This window comes from Mauremys reevesii, linkage group 13, assembly GCF_016161935.1.
Source record: "Mauremys reevesii isolate NIE-2019 linkage group 13, ASM1616193v1, whole genome shotgun sequence".
NCBI lineage: Eukaryota > Metazoa > Chordata > Testudines > Geoemydidae > Mauremys > Mauremys reevesii.
In genome coordinates, this window is record NC_052635.1 from 43,597,138 (window position 1) to 43,621,512 (window position 24,375).

Consider the following 24,375-nt stretch of genomic DNA (forward strand, 5'->3'; position numbering starts at 1 on the left):
GCCCCCTCTCCCTACAAATCTATCTTTTTTTGTAAACTGTTCTTATGATTTCAAGGGGCTTGATTCATGATACTTATGCTCAGGGTTGCTCATTTGGAAAAAACAGTATATAGTGAGCTAGTTTCCTCTGGTTATACTGGTGTTGCACCATTGACCTCAGTAGGGTCCCATATCTATGGTGTTTTCTGGAATGAAAGGTAGAACGATCAAGGATGTGAATGTTCCAGTCTTAGATTTGTAACTGGTTAATGAGAAGTTGTTGAATAGCATGTTCATTTTCTGCCAGCACTATGTAATAACACTCCCTAGCATTGGATACATCTGCCGCTCTGTCTCTATAGGCTCCCAAGATGGAAACAAAGGGTGGACCAAATTCTCTAGAGCATTAGGGCACTTTTAGAACACTTCCCCAGTGCAAAGCTGTCCTAAATCTGGCTTAGCTGGCCACAGGAGCGTTCCCTCGGGCAAGGAGTGTTCTTAAGAGGAGTGGCCCTGGGGTTGGAACACAAAGCCACCTTTGTACCCCTCAGCTGCAGAGAGCAGTCCTCCAACCTTGCTGAGGATTTTGCCCTCTGATGTGTACTACCCTCCATCTTTTGTTTGTTGTTTTGCAGTTGCAAAGCAAAAAGCAGTGAGCTAACCTGCAACCGGCCCCAGCGGGCTCGTAGCTACGTAGCAAAGTATAAACCTGAACGGGGCAGACTCACTCTCTTACACACTTGTTGGAAACACAGTCCCTAAAATCAGTTTACAGCCAATATTAGCTGTAGAATTAGTAGAATCCCTAAGTTTTTGCTGATTTGAACAAATATCAGTGGAAAAATGAGAGACATGGAGGTTAAATCCATTAATGGCTATTAGCCAGGATGGGTAAGGAATGGTGTCCCGAGCTTCTGTTTGTCAGAGGATGGAGATGGATGGCAGGAGAGAGATCACTTGATCATTGCCTGTTAGGTTCACTCCCTCTGGGGCACCTGGCATTGGCCACTGTTGGTAGGCAGGATACTGGGCTGGATGGACCTTTGGTCTGACCCAGTACGGCCGTTCTTATGAGGATGAGGTATCTTTTATTGGACCAACTTCTGTCTCTTTCACCAACAGACGTCATCTTTTATTGGACTTATCTCACCTATCTTGTGTCTAGTAGCCTGGGACCCACCCGGCTGCAACAACAGTAATGAACAATAATTTCTGGTATCAGGCAAGTGCCATTGCATGTACTAGCTGGGAGCATGGAAATAATTGAATACCCGGGGTACGTCTACACTACCCGCCAGATTGGGGGTGAGGGGATTGATTCATCGCATGTAGTGTAGACGCAATAAATCAATCCCCGATCGCTCTCCCGTCAACTGCTGAACTCCAGCAGTGTGAGAGGCGGAAGCAAAGTTGACGGGGGAGCTGCGGCCGTTGATCCAGCACCACAAGGACGCAAAATAAGTTTGGACAAATAATAATCCAAACTTTGCCGTCATTGACAAGGATGACTTTGACGGTCTGCAGCATCCTCTGCATTGTGTATGAAGCGCCGTCACACAAAATGTGTAGCAAACCTTTTTCTTCCATTTTGATGACTCACACATTTATCATTTCTAAACAAGCTCATCCAATTCCCTTGTGTGTCCCTCATCCCCACTCAAAAATAGAACGGGGTGCTGGAAGCTTCTGCTTGATGTAACACCTTTCAGAATAGTGAGCTGCAAAATAAGACATCCAGTTTTACCCATGGGCTCCTCTGTCTCTTCTGTATTTCTAATGAGTTGATTTGGTTACTAATCCTCTGAAATGGAAAATTTCAGATATGCTAAATCCTCTGGAGAGGACACTTAGATGAAATGACTCTGCGCTGGTGTATGCATATTCATCATATCCAAGGACTGCACAATGATAAGTTGTATAGTATGTTTCATCTGATAGCTAATTAAGCATCTGAGTGTGTGGGGGGGAGGGGGGAGGTGTATACCTAGGGATCATGTTACTCATCCCTAAAATGCAGCTAGCTCTGGAGTGGAGCTTAACAGCTGCTAAGCAGTGCCTTCCACAGTATGCAACACTTCAGAGTGTGGACTAAAGATGATAGTGCAACTGCAGTGGGCTTCCTTGAGGTAAAAAGAATGCAGTTCTGTGTCTTTAGGGAACAATTGCTTATGGTGTTAACACCCTGATTTTGATGAAAAAGGTGATGGGCTCCAATGGGCTATATTTTGCAGAAGGCCAGGTGGGCACGTAACAATGTGTGTACCTCACTGGGCAGACAGTTACTGTGACTGCACATGCAGATTGGGGATTTGTTTGTGCAGATCAGGCAGGCAACTGCACCTGGGACTAGACTTCTGACTTTGTTGGTAGCTTGGTCCTTAATGGCCAAAAGTGTGAGGAACTCAGCTTTACTCCTCGTCAGAAAGCTAGCACGCCCCAAAGCAGAAGATAGTGGCTCTTACTAGGGTCATCTGAGAGCGGGAGTGGTTAGGACACCTGCATTGGGTGTAGCAGCGCCTCCAACAGGCAGCTTCGGGTGAGCTTCCCAGGCATCAGGGCCCCCTTGTGCTGAGCTGCTGTGTAATGGTGCCCCCTTTGGTCCCTGCAGGAACTGATTGGTGAGTATCAGTAATTCCGTGTTTTCTGTGGGTTAAGTGAATGTTAATGTTCGGTTTAGATGCATGTGGCACTTTACACAAGGCTATTTGGGGACGCAATTTCCTCTTTTTTGTATAATCTTTTTTAAATCGGTTGGCAAGTGTTGCAGTAGTTTAACTGGTTACCATGGCAGCAAAACAGTCTCTCTCTGCCTTAAAGCTTTGCTCTAAATATTTTCCATCTTTAATTTGTTTGTTCTGGAAGAAGTTCAAAATCTAATGGGTAAAATATCAGCAATACCCCAATGGCATAAACTCTGGAGGGAAGAATAATGCACCTCCGAGGAAAAGCAAGTGGGAGCGTAGGGCTGCTCTACGCTACCACACTAGGAGGGCATGGTTACAATATGGATCATAGCTGTGTTGTAAATGAGAGCGAACTGTGTCAGGGTGTAACTGGTTACAGGGTGATGGGGACTAACGTCTAACCGTGGGGTGAGCAGGTCCCCTGGCTTGGCTAGCATTGTGATGGTGTGCACAGGCTTAGGCCATGCTTGTGAGTGCCTGAGGTCAGAGCCATAAAGCCAGCTGCCCTGTGGTTTCCACTGGCAGCAGCAGTGCTGGGTGCACTTTGGTCGCGGGGAGGGTGGGGAGTCAATTAGCTGTCAGTAATTGTTTAGCGAAATAAAAACCGAAGCCACTGGGTAGGGCCAATGATCTGGCACAGGATGATGGAGCCGGATCAGATGACCATAAAATGGAAGTCACTGGACAATGAGAGCTGGCCCTCCTGGTGAGCTTTGTCTTTAAACTCACCTGTCCTTGTGCTCAGCCTAATGTAATGAGGCACTAGCTTAAAGTGGGGGCTAGATCTGAGCTGTCCCAAGCTGTCAGCACCCAATGTTCTGTTAACCAGAGCTGCAGCTCCAGTCGTTTAACAGTAAACCCAGTCCTTCCCTGAGTCCCTCACCAGCCCTAAACACACACAGGTGACTTGAAACCTCATGCTATTGCCAGCAACAACGGAAGTGCAAAGATGCCCCTGCTAAAGGTATGCGAAGGCACTGGTGGGGGGTTTTCTGCTTTTCTCAGAACCTGCCCAAGTGTACAAGGAGAGTCGGTGTGTCCCCGGGTTTAGGATGCAGCATGGTCACTGGGACACAGGTTAGACCAGGATGGGGTGTGTGTGTAAAAATATAAATATATAAAGGACTTTGCATCAGAAAGGCCCATCATTGCTCTTATTTGCCTGGCCAGACTGCACCCACTGTTTGACTTGGACAGGAGCAGTGTAACCACTCTAGATTTATTCAGCCAACTGGATACACTTCTACTGCTCCTTCGTGAGCATAAAGGAAATCCTCATGTTCTATTGGTCAGACAAAGATCAGCATAGGATCCGGTTTTGTAGTAAAAGGTTTCTTTTACCTTGAGGCTACTGTCCCTTCTTCCATGGCTCCCTGATTGCAGGGTAGGAGAATCCCCACCACCTCCTTGGTTGCTCCCTCTGCTCAGTGTAGCTAAGGGAAAGTAGCTTTAGGTGAACCAGCCAGGAGCAGATGAACTAAATTTAAATTCTGCCCAGCCCCTGTGTGCTGCTGGGCCAGGCTCCTGAGGCTCCAAAAGCCGTAGTCAACCAAGGGAGAACTTCTCTGGTGCAAGTGTGATGGACACCAGCCTGGCTGATGTGCCAAGGACTGAGCTAGGCATGTCTAGAGTTGGCAGCATGATTCTCTTCAGCTTGAGCTAAATCCCAAACCTCTATAATGGGTGGGTGGGTGGAGGACCCATATCCCCTGTGGCTTGGGTCGAGAAGGGGACCAATATCACACAGTGAGTGGAGAATTACAGAGATACGGTGTAGGAAGGCCACAGGCTGCCTTGGTTCAGGCATTATGCTGGGGGAAGGAGAGGGATCCCATCCTGTATGTAGTCCTGGGGATTCTCAGTGGCTGGGCACAGAGCAGCCCAGGGCTGGTTGGTGGGTGGGGATAGAAAACCATGTAAATGAGCAGTTCTGTTTCATGCCAGGTGCCACAGGAGCCCCAGAGGGGTTAGCCCAGACTAAGGAGGGCCAAAAGGTGGAAAAAAGCCGCCTTGTAGGGTCTGCATGGGCTGTGGCTGCGTGTACAGCACCAGCTGACACTGGATGAAAATTGCAGTTACACAGCCACTGCAAGGCCAGCCCAGCCTAAAGGGGGGATCAGAGAAGCTGTGCGTGCTGGCCCCACCGCTCCCATTGGCTGGGAATCATGGCCAATAGAAGTTGTGGGGGCGGTGCCTGCGGGCTCAGGCAGCGCGCAGAGCCCCCTGACCCCTCCACCTACGGGCCGCTGGGACATGCTAGCTGCTTCCAGGAGCAGCGCAGAGCCAGGGCAAGCAGGGGGCCTGCCTGAGCCTCACTGTGCTGCCGACTGGGGGCCACCTAAGGTAAGTGCTGCCCAGCAGGAGCCTGTACCCCAACTCCTGCCCCAGGTCAGAACCCCCTCGTGCACCCAAACTCCATCCCAGAGCTTGTCCTGCACCCCAACCCCCTGCTCTAGCCCTGAGCCCCCTCCCAGAGCCCGCACCCTGTCCTGCACCTCAACCCTCTACCCCAGACCTGAGCCCCCTCCTGCACCCAAACTCCATCCCAGAGCTTGTGTCCTGCACCCCAACCCCCTGCTCCAGCCCTGAGCCCCCTCCCAGAGCCCGCACCCCACACCCCGTCCTGCACCTCAACCCTCTACCCCAGCCCTGAGCCCCCTCCTGCACCCAAACTCCATCCCAGAGCTTGCACCCCAACCCTCTACCCCAGCTCTGAGTCCCCTCCTGTACCCAAACTCCCTTCCAGAGCTCGACCCCTGCCCACACCTGCACTCCAACCCCCTACCCCAGCCCTGAGCTCCCTCTTTCACTCCAAACCCCTCACCCCTGGCCCTAGCCCAGTGAAAGTGAGTGAGGGTGGGGGAGAGCGAGCTATGGAGGGATGGGGGCAGGGCAGGGGAAGGGTGTTCAGTTTTGTGAAATTAGAAAATTGGAAACACCTCTGCAGATCAGGGCACAAGTGCTCACCTCACTCTCAAAGGTCTGAATCCATCCCTGGTGTAGTTCCATTTGAGTCAAGGATACAAAATCCCCAGTGGGTTTGCACTGTCTTCAGTCTCTCAACTGCCTCTATGGACTGGATGAAGCCATTGGTTGTTAAGCAATTGTGTATACAAGAGAATAAAGGAGCTCGGTGGTGTTATCCTCCTCACGTTCTGCTAATGTTTTAGGTTACTGGAAAAAGAAAACAACCTGTTTCTTGCAATGTTAATTTTAAATAAATGAGTGGACTCTCTGGGCGATAAAGAGAGTAAGTTCTGATGGCTCTGGTGGATTCTTGTTCTCTTTGAACCTCTCAGCATGCATACAATGCATTGTGGTCATCAAACTGGATTATTGAGATACACAATTGGCTGTGTGATACGACAGCAAAACTGGGCTGCTTAGTGCGGGTAGTTAGTTGTAACAAAGGGAGAGGAGAATTATTTCAATAGAACTGTGTTGAAGCCGCACTTGGAATGCTGCATTCCTGGGCACCTCAGTATCGGAAGGGAGATGTTTGGTGAAGAACCACTACCACAACTGATGGTCTAGTGGGATTAATATGGGGGAAAGGTTAACATAAACAGGGATAATAGCATGACTTGCTAAAGCTGGTGGGGGAATGTGACAACTATCTACAGATGTCTGAAGAGTGTGAATGCCAAGCAAGAAGCAGCATTAGCCGGTGGCATGAGGAGCTGAGCAGAAGTTATGCAAAATAAATGAATCTAGGCTAAAATATACCCCTGGGGTAACTTTACTCAAACCAGTATAGTTATACCAAGGCTTAATTTGGCCTGATATCACCCAGGAATCTCCTGAGCAGGAGATCTGGGAACAATCTCCAAAGGGAAGTGGTGGAAACTGCAGGGCTGAGGACATTGTAAATTAGGCTACACAGAACACCAGAGAAGAGTTTGATGGGAACAAGCCCAAGGGGATCAACTAGGACCCAGATCTTCAAAGGTATTTAGGCACTCAGCTCCCATTGAAATCAATGGCAGTTAGGTGCCTAAGCACCTTGAGCATCTGGGCCTAGAGGCTCCAATAGGACTTTTCTCTTTCTAACTTCATGGGTCTTATGACCTCGTCATGTATGATCAACCATCCCTGCTGGCTATCCCACTCCTGAAGCCGCCATACTTTGCTTGCTTGGTCTGTCATCAAGAAATCAATGAAATATATAAATACATGTGTTTATTATTTATTAATAAATCAATAGCTTGTGTTTATGAATGACTGGGAAGTTCTTTTTTGGCTCATCTCAATAATTTAAGAACCCCCACAGAAAGCTATCAAAGACAGCATAAACTAACTGGCCATGCCCAGGGGTGAATGGACTACAGCTGCTTAGCCTGGCCTCAGCTGAGGAGCTTTCACTAAGCTCAGTTCTTGCAGTGAAGAACTGAATTGAAGTTAGCAGTAAGGTGACCGTCTATCTTGATGAATAGTGGGACCTAGTCTAGGATAGCAAGAATGGCTCCTTTGGTCAGATTTCCTCCCTTCCTCCTGGTGACGTTCTTCTAGAAATCGAATGTAATCATGATTTTGAGATCTGGCACATGAGGGAGATGGACCTGGCGGTGGGCTGGTCCAGAACTATCATACAAATGTGATGGGCCTAAGCTGCAAACCGCAGTCTGTAGCGGAACAGCGCAAGGGGTGAGGTTGAGTTTAATGACCGAGTTCAGACAGATGGCTTTATTCTTCGTCAAAGAAGAACATTCAATCATCCACGTCACAGAGCTAGTGCTCTGGTGGGGATATTAGCTACCCAGGTCCTGTATGGTGAACTGCTGCCTAAGCTGATCTAATTAAATCTGGCATCTGGTTCATTACTACTTCAGCTTTATTAGGCTTCTAATTGAAGCAAAAAAAGTCTCCCTAGCTGATGTGTGGCTCACTCCCTGTTCTATCCTCCCCACATTTTCTTTTGCAAGATTTTTTTTTTCTCTGTATCAGTCTCTTGGTTTTTGCTTGTTTCTGCCAGCCAATATTTTTCACTCCTGATTGAGATGAAGGGAATAGAATTGCATGTATATCCAATGTCAACAACCGCTTTAATTAACTACTTCCTGGTGGTTGTTCTGCTGACCTCTGCAGAGTGAATAGCATTGCTTCTGTGTCTGCCCAAACCTTGGGAAAAGATGTTGGTAAGGATGGGAAAGGCCAGCAGCAGCTGAGGTGGTGTCCCTCCCTGGGAGCAGATGTTAAAGGGCAAAAACAGGTGTCACAGCATAGGCAAATATAATGGCATGGGCAGTGACAGACCTTTGTGGGTTTACTTTTCTTACCAATTAGACCGCAATCTAACACATGATTAACTTTAGTAGGACTTCTCATGTGCACAATATTAAGCACGAGTGTTGTGTCTTTGCAAGATCAGTGCCTCAGTTACTAGTTACTAAGACCTGCAAAGAAGGAGATCACCCAATTTAGTATTTGAAGGGGCAAAGTGTTACTGCAGTTCTTTGTTATAAATGCAAGTGGTGCCTGTTTGCACTCCGGGGATTTGATTCTAGGCTAGTGACCGATTTTTAGGCTACTGAGCTGCATTCCGAACTACATAGTTCTAGCTAAGATAGGAGGAGGATTGCATTTGCTAAAGTAGATATAGGACCAAGTCAAGGGGTCGCACCTGGCTATCTCAAGGCTTACTTTGGCCCCGATGTGGAATTAGTAGAAGTCATTGAAAGAGAAATTACTGCAGTCTATTAATTTTTTCATCTTTGTTACTTGTAATAGAATAATAGGAAATCAATGAGTTCCACAGCCTGAGACATCTTACCTGCCAAATTATAACTCGAAAGCTCCCTGTTGATTTGAGAGCTGTGTTAGGGTTAGGGGTGAGGAACAATAATGGATTTTTGGACACAAGGTCTATGTTTAGATCTTCTATGACCATCGGCTATGTAACCTGATCCTATTGACACATGGTTCTGTCATTTCTGGCTATATCCCTGTACACCTTCCAGTAAAAATACAAACTGCTGAATCAACAATGAAACCACATGGTTACCATAAAATCCTGTGCTCAGTGGTCTGTGAGGTGGCTACTGCTCTGTCATTTCAGTGGTTCAGAGTTCAGGTCCTTCACTCCCAGGCTGCCTGGCACTGGAATCGCTATGGGAGACCAGATTTCCAGTGACCAGGTCAAAGAAGCACCTCAGGTTCCCTTGTAACTTGCCAGAGGAATGGCACTGACAAGTTCCAGGGGGGATGTTTTGCTCTAAGAACTGGAGTAGGTTGGGGTAGACATTGCTGGCTGGAGACTCTCTCTCTACTGGAGTCACGTGGCAGATCAGCCTCCCGGCTACAGACAAAACCCCTGTTATGGGAGGTGCAAGATGTACATAGAGCCAGGAGCACACAGTTACAAAGGCAGAGATGCCGTGTCAGGCTGCCTCTGACCACAGCGGTCAGTGACACCCCATGCTGACTTCTAAGCCTATCCCCAAATTACCGCAGTGCCTCAGAAATCACTGTGACAATCTAAATAGACCCAGCCCTCCTGGATGTGGGGGCTAGAGGTTAGTGAAATATAGGGCCTTTAATGGTATATTTTCATGCCGAAGGATCCCCAACGTGCTTCATAAATTGCAAATACAGCACAGAAATGCAGCAACCTCTGGTGCCCAGCATGCCAGTGAGGGAGGCTCAGGTGGGGGAGAGGAAATATTGGCCAAAGACACAAGGATAAATCACGAGATCTTTCATATCCCTAGAGAACAACTGGGCCTCCCCCAGAGCAGACAGATCTCATCCTCTTTACTTCAGGAGAAAAAAAATTCAAAGATGAAAAACAAGTGGGAACTGAGCAGTTCCGAACGCTGTGTCAACAGTCCTTCACTTTCTGCAGTGCGCCTCCGGCTTGGAGCACACGCGGCTTGGCATAGTCTGAAGTTGCTGGAGACCTTTGCAATACCTACAGCAGGTGTAACAGAGAATGGGCTAAGCATGTGGTCTCTGAGGGTTGTCTGGACTGAAATCCTGGAGAAATTCCAGCTCAGGTAGACTTACCTGAAGTAGTTTGAATCTAGCTAGTTCGGGTCCCAGAGCAGTGTTTCAGCAGGGCCAGCTCACGCTGAAGGGCACGCTGCCACAGTTTCATTGTTCCAGGGCCGGAGCTAGATTAAAGCTAGCTTGGGAACGTCTACTCGAGCTGTAGTTGCACCCCGGGGCTGCAGTATAGACGTGCCCAGAGCATCTTTGGCCTCATCTTCAGTAGGAAAAAGGGGGGTGTTAGCTCATGTGAGGTAAAATCACAGGCTGTTGTAGGTTTAACATGAGTGAGCAGGTCGTGGTAAACTCTAGACTGCCACTGGAGGCTTGGCTTCCACCTCAGGCACCCTGCCTTGACTTCACTAGGATTGTACCTCACGTTCGTTACCAAGCGCGAGCTGCCATGAGATAAGAACACACCTTGTTTCCAGGTCCAGGGGCACCCTGCAGGCAGATCTTTCCCTGTCCTGTTTGGGTGACTTGCCTGTGTGTGTTAATACACAGCTCCAGGCTCTGCCCCACTAAACCTTTGGAAAGCAGCTTCAGTATTTCATGTGAGAGTCAACTGACTTCATCCCCCGCCGGCGGCAGAGTGCAAAGGCCCTGCTGGCATGTGGAGGTGTTTAGAGTTCACATTCCTTTTTAATTCTCAGGCTGGGGCCTCTAATTGTCGTGGTGTGTATGCTGGGCACAAAGTACCCACTGCATGGTGCCAAGTCCCTGGGGCCTGAGGGCTTGTTCTGGCAGGGGAAGCCTGTGTGTGTGTGTAAGGGCCTTCCACCACTCCTGTGCAGCCCCTACGGAGTGCAGGTCCCTGTGGCTTTCAGGAGCTGCTTCTCTGGAGGCCTACAGGTGGGTGACTCCACCCCGAGTCTCTGCTCTAGCAGTGGTGAGGATCCCCCTGGGCACCAACCCTGGTCAAAGGAGACCCCGTCTATCCCAAGGTGTTTAGTTGCTGTTGTCGCTAACCCCAAACTGCTTAACCCTGTGAATTACCCACCTCTGTGCAGGGCCCATCTCTGATTTTGCTCAGCTTGTTCCAGCTCCTTAATGAGCAGTTTCCCCCTGATTTCAGGGGAGAGAGACACTCCACAGCCTATTGAAAACCACACCTTCTTCCTCAACCTGAGAGTTGTTTATTAAAGCAGCTGCAGGCCAAGGGCAGCAACAGTGCGAGGGCTCTGAGCCTCCTGAAGCAGCCAGCTGGCTTTCCCCAGGTACAGCACAAGGGTTCTTTCATCCCAAGGCAGTTTGCAGGGGGAAAGGGAGGAACCCAAAGTAAGGATCAGATTGCAGCAGGCTCCACCTTCAAGTGACATGCTCCAGGAGAGAAACATTAGGTGCCTGCACCTACCTGTTACACAACCAGGATTGAGCATAGTCAAGGGGGAGAGGGGAGGAAATCATCCTTTGGAAACAGCCCCCTGAGTGCTCCTGAATTTCCTGCCTCCCATCTTCTCCCGGAGAGGCTGCAAACAGCCTATACCAGGTGCCTTAGCTCTGCTGAGGAGGAGTGGAGCTGGGCAGTGCTAATCAGTTGACTCTGGCAGTCACACATACTGTAAACAGAAAGGCAGGAAAGTAACTGGGACGTCAGCTGTAGCTGTCAAAGAGCTCCCTGAATGGTCCTCTGGAGCTGGGAGGCAGCTGTTTGCACACACATGCTCGCACGCCAAGCACCGCTAAGCTCTTTCGACCTCTGATGTGTGCCTGAGCCAGGATGGAGAGTATTAGCAACAGCCTGAAGAATAAAGCAACCGAGAGACATCACAGGGCAGAGGTGATGATTGCAGGAGAGCAGCTGAGGTACGGGGAGCTCAGCTTGGGGTGGGGGGAAGGAGGGAGCTTTTGCTGTCACTCAACCCTGACCTGATGTGCCTATGTAAATGAGTGGTTGTAAATATTAATCAGGTGGTGAATGCAGTTTGCAGGGGGGTTGGGAGGGAGAAGAGAGAAACAAGGATGGAAAGAAGCTGCAATAAGAGGCTACAAGAGCTATCAGTGGGCTTGTGGCTACAAACTGTCTAGCGTGTGTCCCCATCCCCCAGCTCTTGTGGGTTCACACTTCTATGTCTGTGCAGAGCTCTTCTTCCTTCTGGGGTTTCCAAGTGACCAAGATCTGTCTCTTCTAAGGTATTTCCTGACTTGTCTTTTATAAAAATCAATTTCTTTTTCGTAATCACCCTTGGATTTTTAGCATGCGCTGTTACTGTCCTCTCCTTCCAAACTTCCTAAGTGAAGGGAAAAACTTCCCTCATTCAATAAAACAACCAGTTCCTACATGGGCACCTAGGAAGGAAACGGACCTCAGCTTCCTCTTCAGTGTTTAGTGGTTGTTTGCTTTTCAAACATTAGCCCTTGTTTTGCTCAGTACTCCTTGGAGAGAAGGACACCTTGTCAACCTTGGAGTCTGAGTTGTGACATTGAGCTGCTGACACAAGGGCTCTGGTCTTCCGTACATGTTTCTAGCTGATCATTTTAGTTGCTGCGTCTCTGATCTGGGCTGGATCAGTTTTAGTGAGTTTTGAGAGTGGCACTTTTGAAATTTTTACCCAAAGTTCCATTTTCAAAAACGAGTTAGGTGGCAAAGTGCCCAAGTCTCTTCTGAAAACAGGGTGTAGGCGTCACCCTGCAAAGAGTAACTGGGCTGGGGAGAGACAGGGTGAGACCTTCTGCTGGTGGGCTGGTTTCTGGTGTTCGGGATCTGAGCCACAGCTGCAGAGCACCAAGTCCCTCATGGTTACAAGGCAGGGGGTGGCAGAACCCCTTACTGGTCTGTGTGGTCTCCAAAACATCACCATAGGCTCCTCAGTCGCTTTACTCACTGTGTTGAACTGCCCCAATTCTGACACCACATTCAGTCACATGCAGGGTTATTTATTGTTATATCTTCTTCAGTGTATCTCAGGGGTTCTCAAACTGGGGGTCGGGACCCCTCAGGGTCCCGAGGTTATTACATGGGGGGGGGTCACAAGCTGTCAGCCTCCACCCCAAACCCTGCTTTGCCTCCAGCATTTATAATGATGTTAAATATATAAACAAGTGTTTTTAATTTATTGGGGGGGGGTCTCACTCAGAGGCTTGCTCTGTGAAAGGGGTCACCAGTACAAAAGTTTGAGAACCACTGATGTATCTGATAAAACTCTTTAGGAATGAGCCAATGCTTTCCTTCCCTGCCTGCAAATGAAGGGGATAATCACTTCACAGGCACCTGTATTGGTTTGTTTTTAGATGGAAAAATTCCTGCTCATCTCTCTCCCTCCAGGAGCACAGGCTGTTTATTAAGCTCCAAGATTTGTATTTGGGAGGAGAATAGAGAGCTTGCTCTCCTTAAGCAACGTGAAACATCCAGAACGCATGTCACTAGCTAATTTTAGGATCTGTTAGTTGGGTCAGGAGGGGAGGCACCCTACTCCAGTGGGTCCTTGGAGTGTCAGCCTTATCCTTGTTATTTATTTGTATTATGCTATAAGACCCTATAATGCCCAGCATGGCATCAGGTCCCATTGTGCCAGACACTAGACCCTCAATAACAAACAAACAAAAAAGACAGTGTGTGCCCCAAAGAGCTTGCAATCAACGTATATGAAGAAAGACAATGAGGGTCAACCACTTCTCCTGGTTATTGTACGTCTCACACACCTTGTCGCTAGATACCACCTTCTTAGCCCTGGGAGTTGCCAAGAACTCTCTGTAACTGGAAGAATTGCTGTTTGATGGCCCCTTCCCGCCCTAAACCAAAGCTTTCTGCCTTTGAAATACTCTGAGTTCAAGCGGTGAGGGACCAAGTCTTGGGAACTGAACCCAGGTTTGCTGTAGTGGGAAGCGAAACAGCAGCTGAATTGCATCATTTAAATTGCTCACCACAGAAATGTGACCTTTAAGGAATGGCCTATCCCTTGGGCAGTGCAGGATTGTTCTCAACAGGATATTTTTCTAGCGCTTTGCCCAGCCTTGTTGTAAACATCCCAAGTAATGGGATGTTTTAAACACGCACCATGTCCTGTGCCACTTGAGAGTCAAAAACATTGGGCTCAAATATTATGGGAGGGACTAAAATCATCATTCTGGGCATCAAACTTGCAATCGTAACTGTGCAGGTAGAAGGGGGCATCTGCCTGGATCTACTTGCAAGATCAGTATTTAATTTACTCTGGGAATTCAGTTTGGTGGCATCTGGGTCCTCTACAGGGATGTTCATGATATGGGGCCATGGATTTACTGCAGCTCGTGACTAACCTCCCACAAGCAGAGCTCCTACTCTGTTATGCTGAATGGTCCGTCAGATCTTTCTAGCTCTTAGCAGCAAGGAAGAGAACTTGGGTCAAATGTGTGACAGCCCGTACCACCAAGCCACCCATCTTGTACCACTCTTTGCTCAGTAAGCTCCCTCACTGTTGCCAGCCCGAATGTGCTCAGGGAAGGAGCCTTTAGAATAGAAAGGATGCCAAGAAATCTAGAGCTTTGCTGGTGTGAGTGGGTCCCGAGGAGCTCTTTAGGGTATGCTCATTGCAGCATCAGCTCATCCTGAACAGGGTTTGTCTGGGTTGGCTTGGTGTGTGTGAGGTGAGCGTGACTGATGGCAGCTGTTTCTGTGAGGGGAATAATGCATGAGGGGAATTGGGCTGGAGAGCATGTGGGATGGAACATGTATAGAACAAAGCCACCAGGCGCTGGTGTAAGAGTGAAAGGGAAAGAGCTAGGTGGGGGAGCTGAGAGAGATTAGTTTATACTAGGTGACGTTTTCACCTGCTGTTTGGGATGCAGACATTACATCAGGATGGAGACGGTGAGCCCTGCTCCCAGCTGGGGAGCGATGGAGACCAGGCTTCGTTGCACCTTTGACCTGCTCTTTGCAACAGGCTTGAGTTTCTTGTTACCTGGATAACAGCAAATGGATTTAATACAGTTCAGGAGCTGTGACCTGTCAAATTTACTGTACCCCAGGGGTGGCCAACCTGTGGCTCTGGAGCCACATGCGGCTCTTCAGAAGTTAATATGCGGCTCCTTGTACAGACACCGACTCCGGGGCTGGAGCTACAGGCGCCAACTTTCCAAGGTGCCGGGGTGGGGGGGGAGCTCACTGCTCAGCCCCTGGCTCTGCCACAGGCCCTGCCCTCACTCCATCTCTTCCTGTCCCCTCCCCTGAGCCTGCTATGCCCTTGCTTCTCCCCCTCCCCCCCAGAGCCTCCTGCAGGCCACGAAACAGCTGATCGGGAGGTGCGGGGAGGGAGGGGGAGGCGCTGATCAGCGGGTTTGCGGGTGGGTGGGAGGCACTGGGAGCAGGGGTGGGGGGGAGCTGATGGAGGGGCTGCTGACATATTACTGTGGCTCTTTGGCAATGTACATTGGTAAATTCTGGCTCCTTCTCCGGCTCAGATTGGCCACCCCTGCTCTACCCTATTGCGTCTATGGACAAATGGAACTGACTGCAGATCACAAGATTCCAAAGCGTGCTCAGTGCTCGTGTCGGTGACAGGGAAGGTGCTGCGGGTGTGGGACACAATCAGGGGCTAATTCTCTTTCTGCTGCAGTCTTGGTTTTGGGATGCTCTTGAAGAATCCAGAAGCTACTTCTCTTTTTTTTCTCCTTCCCTTTAATGGAGAGCCCCGGCTGGCTGCTTCCCTGCTTTGTGCAGCATGGCAGAAAAGAAGGGGACAGGAGGGGGGAGCAGGGCCGGTGCAACCCATTAGGCGACCTAGGTGGTCGCCTAGGGCGCTAACATTTGGGGGGTGGCGACCGCGGCGGCCGGATGTCTGGCTGCCCCGGTCGTCAGCGGTATTTCGGGGGCGGGACCTTCCGCCGCCTAGGGCGCCAAAAAGGCTGCCGGCGCTCCTGAGGGGGAGAGTGAGAGAGACTGTGTATGACTGGTGAGTGAAGAGTCCTCCTTTTGGGGTGAGGAGGGAGAGAGACTCCACTGTGGATCAGATGACTTCCCTCCCTTTTTTTCTTACTCCCCCCACCCTGCCAGCAGCTGGTCTGTAATAATCCAGTTGAGACCAGAAGTGAGCAAAATCAAAGCGCGCAATGCTGAGGTATGTGAATCTGGCTTAGCATTTTGTACCCAGGGGCCAACCGTGAGTTCCAAACTTGGCTTGTGTGTCACACTCTTCATTACAAGCAACTTAGCCTTCCAACCCTCTGTTAGGCAGGTGGCTATGGATGGGGAAACTGAGGCAGAAAGACTGAGTGACTTGCCTGAGGCCATAGCAGAGGGAACTGGAGCAGAGCTCTGTATTCTGCTCTCCCACTGAACTCCAGTTACTCCTCCATAAGTGGTGGAAGAGACTACTGTACTTTTAAGAATGAGCTGGGGTCTGACTGGCTGATGTTTTTTCTTCTGTGAACCTTGGTAACTAAGATTCATCAGTCCTATTCTATTTTTATATACACGCCCCCTCTCTCTTGCCTCCATATGCCCCTGCCCTAGTTCTGGGTTTGGCTGTGCAAATCTTTGCTCTGCCTTCAGGATTGTTTGGCTTCTGACAAGTTCACAATTACTCTCAGTTTGGATTGGCTGTTGAGATGAGCCTGTTTGGTATCAAAACAGCTTTCCCAGCCAGAAATAGCTGCTTGAGAGAGAGAGAAACAAACTCCACCAGGACTCCGGCTTTTTTCTAGTCCTCTGTGCTCCCCTGTGCTGTGGAAGAAGGTGTAAAAAGTGGAGTGGCCCTCAGACCAGCAGAAGGAGGCAGTCAGAGCGGGGTGGTCCCCTTCTAATGTGTTCCTGGTACTTAGCTGGCAGTTCTTAGTGATCTCCTTCTTCTTGACTAAGTGGGGTCCTGTGTCTGATTAGTAACTCGGCCGCACGTTTTACAAGGCTGGGTTTATTTTACATCCCTTGCGTCTCTTCTCATTCTTCCTTTGTATATGTGCATGCAAATTCCATTGACTTATTGGGCATTATGTGTATATATCAGAGAGCAAAAATCAGCTTACGGGTGCTTTATAGAAGAGGCCAGTTAACCGTGTCTACACTGCCACTTATGTCAGCAAAACGTATGTCGCTCAGGGTGTGAAAAAACACACCCCTGAGCGACCTAAGTTTCGGCAGCATAAGGAGTAGTGTGCATTGTGCTATGTTGGTGGGAGAAGCTTCTCCTGCCAAATAGCTACTGCCGCTGTTTTTATTTTGGTGGTTTTATTCTGTCGATGAGAGAGCTCTCTCCCGTCGGCGTAGAGCAGCTACAGGAGTGATCTTACAGTGGCACAGCTGCACTGGTTCAGCTGTGCGCTATAAGCTCGCTAGTGTAGACATGGCTTTAGTCATTACCTACTGTATGCAGAAAATAGCTTGTCTACGCATGGAGTTATCCTGGAACCGCTGTTGTGCTTTCAATTCACATCCTACCTTAACCCAAATTAACTTTCCTGTGTAGACAAGCCCTTCTCTATTATATACTTGGGCTGGACTGAGCACTCGTGGACTAAAAAGCTGTTCATGGATTTACTTCTTGGTAAACAAAGAAGGTACGAAGTGAAGATTCACTCCCACGAAGAACAAAGCCACAATGCAAATGGTTGCACAGACTGGCCAAGATTTTCAAAAGAGAATAAGGATTTATTTGGGTGCTGAACTTGACACCTTAAACGAAGTGCTGGGCACTTCCAAAAATAAGGCCCATTTAAGGTGTTTATTTGGGCATGCCAACATGGAGGTACCAAAAATCGCTAGTCCCTGTTGAAAGTTGCAGCCCTTCAAGGGGCATGGTGGATTCTCCATCACTTGAAAGCTTTCAATCAAGCTTGGATGTCTTTTTCTAGAAGATACACTGTACTTCAATCACAAATTTATTGGTGGGTTTTTTTTGCAGGAATCACTAGGTGAAATTCTCTGGTCCGTGTTATATAGGAGGTTGGACAAGATGATCCCATCTGGCCATGAAAATCAGAGTATTGGGGTTTCCTTACTACAGAAAGTGTAGGACTGGAACGCAGGCCTGATCTTGCCTGGATTTCTTCTTGAAACTCAGCCCTCACTCTCCCATGCCTAAATTAAAAGTAGGAGGGGGTGTCACTTAAGCAGAGCTAACCTGGCTGGTCCAATTATGTAACCCTCTCCCCTCCCCTCAAGAATGTACTCATGTTCACGCAAACTGGGAGTACAGCACAATTTGTTTTTGTTGCTTTATGGCTCAAAGCTGTATCTCCAGAAACCAGTTTATATATGTGCTGCTATGGCTCCCCTCCCCTTCTACTGAGCATGTGAGGGTATTTGATTAGAAGGACTGCAGTAGAAAGGAAATCACTTTGCACAAGAATCTTGTCCCTTTTTTTCACGGCCACTCTTCAGCATTTAATTGCTGTGGGAGTGTGAACTAGAGCTAACTACTACATGAGTGACTCACTCTGGAGTTTTACTAAACATTTCGACCTCATCTGGAATACTGTGTGCAGTTCTGGTCTCCCATGTTTAAGAAGGATGAATTAAAACTGGAACAGGTTCAGAGACAGGCTACTAGGATGATCCGAGGAATGGAAAACCTGTCTTGTGAAAGGAGGCTCAAAGAGCTTGGCTTGTTTAGCCTAACCAAAAGAAGATTGAGGGGGGATATGATTGCTCTTTATAAATATATCAGAGGGATTAATATTGGGGAGGGAGAGGAATTATTTAAGCTTAGTACCAATGTGGACACAAGAACAAATGGATATAAACTGGACACTAGGAAGTTTAGACTTGAAATTAGATGAAGGTTTCTAACCATTAGAGGAGTGAAATTCTGGAACAGCCTTCCAAGGGGAGTAGTGGGGGCAAAAGACATATCTGGCTTTAAGACTAAGCTTGATAAGTTTTTATGGAGGGGATGGTATGATGGGATAGCCTAATTTTGGCAATTAATTTTAGCAATTGATCTTTGATTGTCAGCAGGTCAGTATGCCCAGTGGTCTGTGATGGGATGTTTGATGGGGTGGGATCTGAGTTACTACAGGGAATTCTTTCCTGTGTGCTGGCTGGTGAGTCTTGCCCACATGCTCAGGGTCGCCATATTTGGGGTCGGGAAGGAATTTTCCTACAGGGCAGATTGGCAGAGGCCCTGGAGATTTTTTGCCTTCCTCTGCAGCATGGGGCACGGGTCACTTGCTGGAGGATTCTCTGCAGCTTGAGGTCTTCAAACCACAATTTGAGGACTTCAATAACTCTGACATAGGTTAGGGGTTTGTTATAGAAGTGTGGGGGGTGAGATTCTGTGGCCTGCATTGTGCAGGAGGTCAGACTAGATGATCATAATGGCCCCTTCTGACCTTAAAGTCTCTATGAGTCTATTTCAAATGCCAATTTTTTGCTCTAAAATAGAGAATTTGCTTCTATGCCAGAGTCTGACTTGGGGAGGTTCACTGGTTTGTGGATCCACACTTTGTTCTCCTCTGAAAGTAATGATCAACAGGGGAGTTGCCCAGATTGATCCTCTTAGAAGAGGATTTCTCTCTAGTTCAATATAAGACATGGTTGTAAGGTGAGAATGAGAACAACAGAGCATTTATACCAGTCCTCAGTGACTGGGAACTCTGCTTTGAAAGATTGACTGCGTCATGGGAGCCTCACTCCAACAGTCAAGGGCAGAATGTGGCCTATGGTCTGTAAAGCCTTTTTGTATGGAAGACGCTACGTAAACGTAAGATATTCTAGCAGTTCAGTTTATATTAAGGCTATGTCTTACAGCAAAAACAAAGGGTATTTTTATTGAGAGAACTGACGCAAGATAGTTATCTCAATGTAAAACCCTAGTGGAGACAAGACAAGTAGTCTTCATCTCCATGTAGCTAGTCAAGGTAAACACTGGGTGAGTGGTACAGGGTTAACCTTGACTAGCTACATGAAGGTAAGATTTACCAGAGCCTTGTCGCCACATAGAGTTCATACATTTCTAGGTCAGAAGGGACATGTGGATGTAAAATATGCCCTTTTAAAAAAAATAATGAAGACAAAGCCTGTGATTCAGCTGCAAGACCAGGTGAATACCATTCCCCCTGCAACCAAGCAGGTGCTCAACTCAGCATAGTCTGGCATTATTAATCTCTCACTGGGACTGGAAGTGACCCAATGCAAGAACCGCAAAAACCTTTTGGTGTAGCATGTAAACTATAGGGTTAAAGAGTACATTTGGAAGGAGAGAACCTATCATGGTTGTAACATTTTTGGAGTTATTTAGGGAATCAGTACAAATTTCAGTTTCATTAGAGATGTCCAGTAGGTTATTTTAAATGAGTTGAGAAGTATTAGTCCAGTTCCTAGTGGACAGTCTCCCCAGAAACCACAGCGATAAAGGTTATAGTTGTTTAGTAGTTATCAGCAGGTTCAGATGATGACCAACATCTTCAAAAGCAACTGGTGATATTTAGACGCCTCAATTTTTGAGGAGCCCATCTGGAAACACGGTTAGGGGCCCAGCTTTCTGAAAATTAGGTCCTTTCAAGTTGGGCACCCAAATATTAAGGTTTTTCCAAATTACTAGCCAGTCTTGAAAACTTTGAGCTATATGGACATGAAGATGAAATACAACATTATACATGTTTTCTCCAGACATTCTTTGAATAGAGCTAGTTACAATTGATGGTTCAACAACTTTATTTTCCTGTCAATGAATGGCCTTTCTTTAGATTGAAAACTTTTATGGAAAATGTCCTTGTTCAAACTTTTTCCAGATTTTCTATGAAAAAACGAAAAACCTTCCAATCTTTTTTTTTTTTTTTTTTAACGTGCAAGTTTCTATGCAAGTCTTGAGCAAAAGAACTGAGGCTTGTTCATTTCTTTCGAAAATGTTCACAGACTATATATAGTGTTTTCTGAGCCACTCTAGCTGTGAGGCGCACTAGAAGAAGTGTGTGGAGAAGCTGGAACGGCCATTGCCCGTACTGAATCTGTGGATGGAGGACTTCTCTCTAGGGCTCTGATCCTGCAATCAGATGTGTAGGCATGGACTCTTGTGCATGCATGGAGTCCCAGTTACCAACTCTATTGCATTACTGGGGTATTGTTCTGTCAATCCAAAACCTTTGAGCACTAAATTCATTAAAAGGGGTGAAAAATTAAGAGTACAGAAAGAAAACCAGCATCAAAGGAAAGCTGGATTCAAGTATCGGAGCCTCTCTCATCAGGAGAGGATAATTGAGAACTGTCTGAGCCCCAAACCTATGACAATGGAATATCTGTTCTGTGTTTAAAGAATTACCATATTTTAGTGAGCTCTTGTATGTTAAACAAAACAAAAATACCCATGAATATACTTACAGAACACTTGACGTCCACCCCCGCTCTCCCTCCTTAAAGTGCTGTGGATTTGCTTTGAACAAGGTCACAGGGCATGAATAATGGTGTCCTTCTAGTGACCTTGACAAAGAAACATCATGATTGCCCAACCAACCCATCCAAAACAAACGCACAGGCAGCGACAGCCAAAAAGGAAAGTGTTTCATAACTGTTGACTTTTGTGTTCTAGCAGCCAGTTTCTCCTTGTATTATTCTGGGGGCTTTTGTCTGTGTTTTTGGCAGAACATGAATGGTTTGGGGCATGTCGAAGAAAAAGTCTAAATGTCATATTACACACCCTTATTTAGCAATCTTTATCTGGAAGCAAGATAACGATAAGTCAATCTCAGTTTCAGCTATTTTTGCTTTTCTCAAGATAATATACTTACTCTTCATGGATGTGTCAAATGATTTCTTCAAATGGCCTGTGGTATATACTCAGTGTTAGCTCTTTCCATACAAAAAGAGCAAAATGTGTATAATCTCCTTTTTAGACTAAGGAAAACAACAAAAAGAACAAAAGTAATGTGTACATGAGAGTGAGCAGTATGGTGGACTTGATAGAAATTAATAGGTACAGCACACTGAAAACATAGGTAATCGCTGTTTCAGAGCGACATACAATACAGCATAGTTACAGCCTTAGTAATTATACATGAGAGATGGGTCTGAGGCTCAGTGTTCAAACTCAATGCTGAATTCCCCCAAAGTTTGGAGTGTTGACTTCTGGGGTTGTAGTTAGAGCTGGTCAAAATTTTTGAACCAAATTACTTAGTCAAAAATGCTTTTAAAATTGTGACACTGTTAACTCTTCAATTTGTTTTATCTAAATTGAATATCTTTTATAGATATACCATTATTCAAATGTTTTATTTACCAGAAACCGGAGGGATTGTTTTAAACAATATTTGTATCACAGTTTTTGCAGAATTCTAAAAAGTGAAAAATGAATACTGCAAAACCAGAAACAGTTTTTCCAACTAATTTCAGTTTGGAGTCATCCTTGTGTGGCTTTGTGTTCTACAGGTTTTCATACCCAAGGCAACATATAAGTTATACAGACTTCTTCAGAGTCATGCGAACAATAGAGTATTCTTGGTTTCACTCTTATCTATAAGAAACATTCCTATAAAGTAGTAGTTCTCTTGTTGTGTTCTAAGGAGATAACATTTTGGGGGATGTCTGTCTACCTCTTTATGGAGCGGGTGGGCTGGGCAGGGGGGCTTTAAAATTGGCATCCAATGCTGATAGCATTTTGACAAGATGCTTCCCCCTGACCCCTCCAAAACCCTACAATAAAAGGCAATTCTCAATGTTGCATGGCAGATTATTCTCTTGAGAGAAAATTTGGGACTTAAAATGTTTGCTCTCTTCTTGCTTGGACAAAACTTCCAAGTGAAAACGGAATAAAAAGCTGAACAAGAACATACGGTTTTGGTCCTTGTTGGCTGGTCATCGGAAAGCAGGATAACTCAGTCCATACAATACAGGCCTGAACTCTACCTGAACTTCTTGATTGGGAAATCCCTTGGGTTACTGGACTGCTTTCCTTGCCTCTCTGTGGTGCGCTAGGGGGCCCTGTGCATGCTCACAGTTATTAAAAAAAAAAAATGCAGGGTTTGTGGGCTGAAACTGTGCTTATGCCCTCCTATAGTGGTACTAACTCTGGGGATGCTTCTAATGTAAGGCTGAGCAAACTAGTTTGGAAAAAGAACCATCTCAAAGCTTTCCTTGGTCCTCAAGCAGAACACATCCTCTCAGCATGGCAAGGCTCCCTCCTTGCACTGTCTCCTTTTCTCTGGTGCCTTTGCTGATCCAGTGGTGGGTCTTAGACAGCGGTGGGCCCCAGATGCTGCTGAAGTCCAGGTTTGCCTTACACAGAGACTCCAGTTTTCATGTTGAATTTGGTGGCATCGGGTCAGAGCTTTTGGGATTCAGGCTGAGGCTTTGTTTTGTGGGGAGTATGAAGTTGGGCAAGTTATTGGTTGTGGAACTGGAAAGTACCTAACACTCAGGGCTTGTCTGCACTTATCGGGGGATCCACGAGTGGTGATCGATGCATCGGCGGTCGATTTAGCGGGTCTAGTGAAGACCCGCTAAATCGACTGGAGATTGCTCTCCCGTCAACTCCCATACTCCACAGGATTGAGAAGAGTAGGGGCAGTCAACGGGAGAGCATCTCCCATTGACATAACGTAGTGTGGACCCCGCGGTAAGTAGATCTAGGCTACATTGATTTGAGTTACGCTATTCATGTAACTCTTATGTAGCTTAGATCGAATTTCCCCTGTAGTATAGACAAGGCCTCAAACCAGCATCCATTGCATTCACTGTGGATCGGGCCCTTTCATGAGGTGGAGAAAACTGGAGAGGCCTACAGGAAAGTCCAAAGGCAGGGAGGAGGAGCTAATGGAGGAGCAACCCTGGAAAGCTCTCGAGCATGAAAGTTTCACTAAGTTTTCAATTTTCTGACCTTGTTGATCTTAACACCTGCTATGGCTGAGCTACATGAGCAGCTGACAGACATGGCGCAGACACAGAACTAGAGTTTTTACCAGACCTTCCCTCTGATAACTATGGGCCAAATTATTGAATGCAGCCACCTAAAGAGCATCACAACTTCTGCACGTTCACGTTGGTTACATTCACAAATCCCACTCTGGGGCCAACATATGCTGCACTGACTCTGGCAAATCAGATGATTGTGCATGCACAGCAGCGTTTACAGGTGCAATTTTTGCTGGCTAGACACAAGTCCCTTAATCTGCAAAATGCCAAGAGGGCAGACAGGTCTCCATTCCCATTCTTAATTGGCAGTCTTAACTGCAGCCATCAATTATTAAACCCTCCTTTGTCCAATAATTCACGATCTGCAGACTTTTGAGGTTCTATTGTTCCCTTAATCCTTTAACATAAATACTGTATGGATCTGGGAGGTTCCAGGGCATAGTATGTGGTGATGTAAGAAGCACACAAACAATTCCCACAATTTGTTAGGCAAAGCATTGCCTTGTATAGAACATGATCTACGGGACACCTAATAGAATTTATGTAAAGTTCTGTTGTGGGCAGGGGAAAAACTCACCTGAAGGCATTAAACAAAGAAATGCTCCGTGATTTATGTCCTTGCAGAATATATTGGCCCTGGGCAAGAGTGTCTTATAATGAATGTTTTGAAACTATAAACATCTTGGTGTTAAACAAATGATATTATCAGACAGCTCCTGTTCAGGTAGGATTCATGCCCTGTGCATTTTCCAGTGTTAACATTTTGGGAACAGTAATGACTGAGGCAGAATGCTTGCCAAGTTTGATACCTTTGGTTTTGTCCTTGCCACTTGGTTTTGGCTTGAATACAAGATCTGTTTGATTGGTGACCCTGTTCAACTGTGAAGGTCATTACAAAATTCAAAGCCTTAATCATATGAATAACCCTTAGTCACGCAAATATTTCCACTGAAGTAACAAACTCATTGTGAC

At 46.9% G+C, this 24,375-nt stretch overlaps 1 protein-coding gene across 5 annotated transcripts in view; it reads left to right on the forward strand.

The window, feature by feature from the left end:
- Positions 1-24,375, forward strand: part of LOC120380657 (DEP domain-containing mTOR-interacting protein-like) — a 54,068-nt gene that overhangs the window by 5,350 nt on the left and 24,343 nt on the right. For 3 of the 5 annotated variants that reach the window (XM_039498578.1, XM_039498579.1, XM_039498580.1), the window contains exon 1: positions 10,872-11,453. The exons of 1 other annotated variant lie outside the window; for it this stretch is intronic. In XM_039498578.1, the coding sequence (XP_039354512.1) occupies positions 11,368-11,453 (86 nt within the window). In that variant the 5' untranslated portion in view covers positions 10,872-11,367. One more of the 5 variants, XM_039498582.1, reaches the window with a different exon arrangement.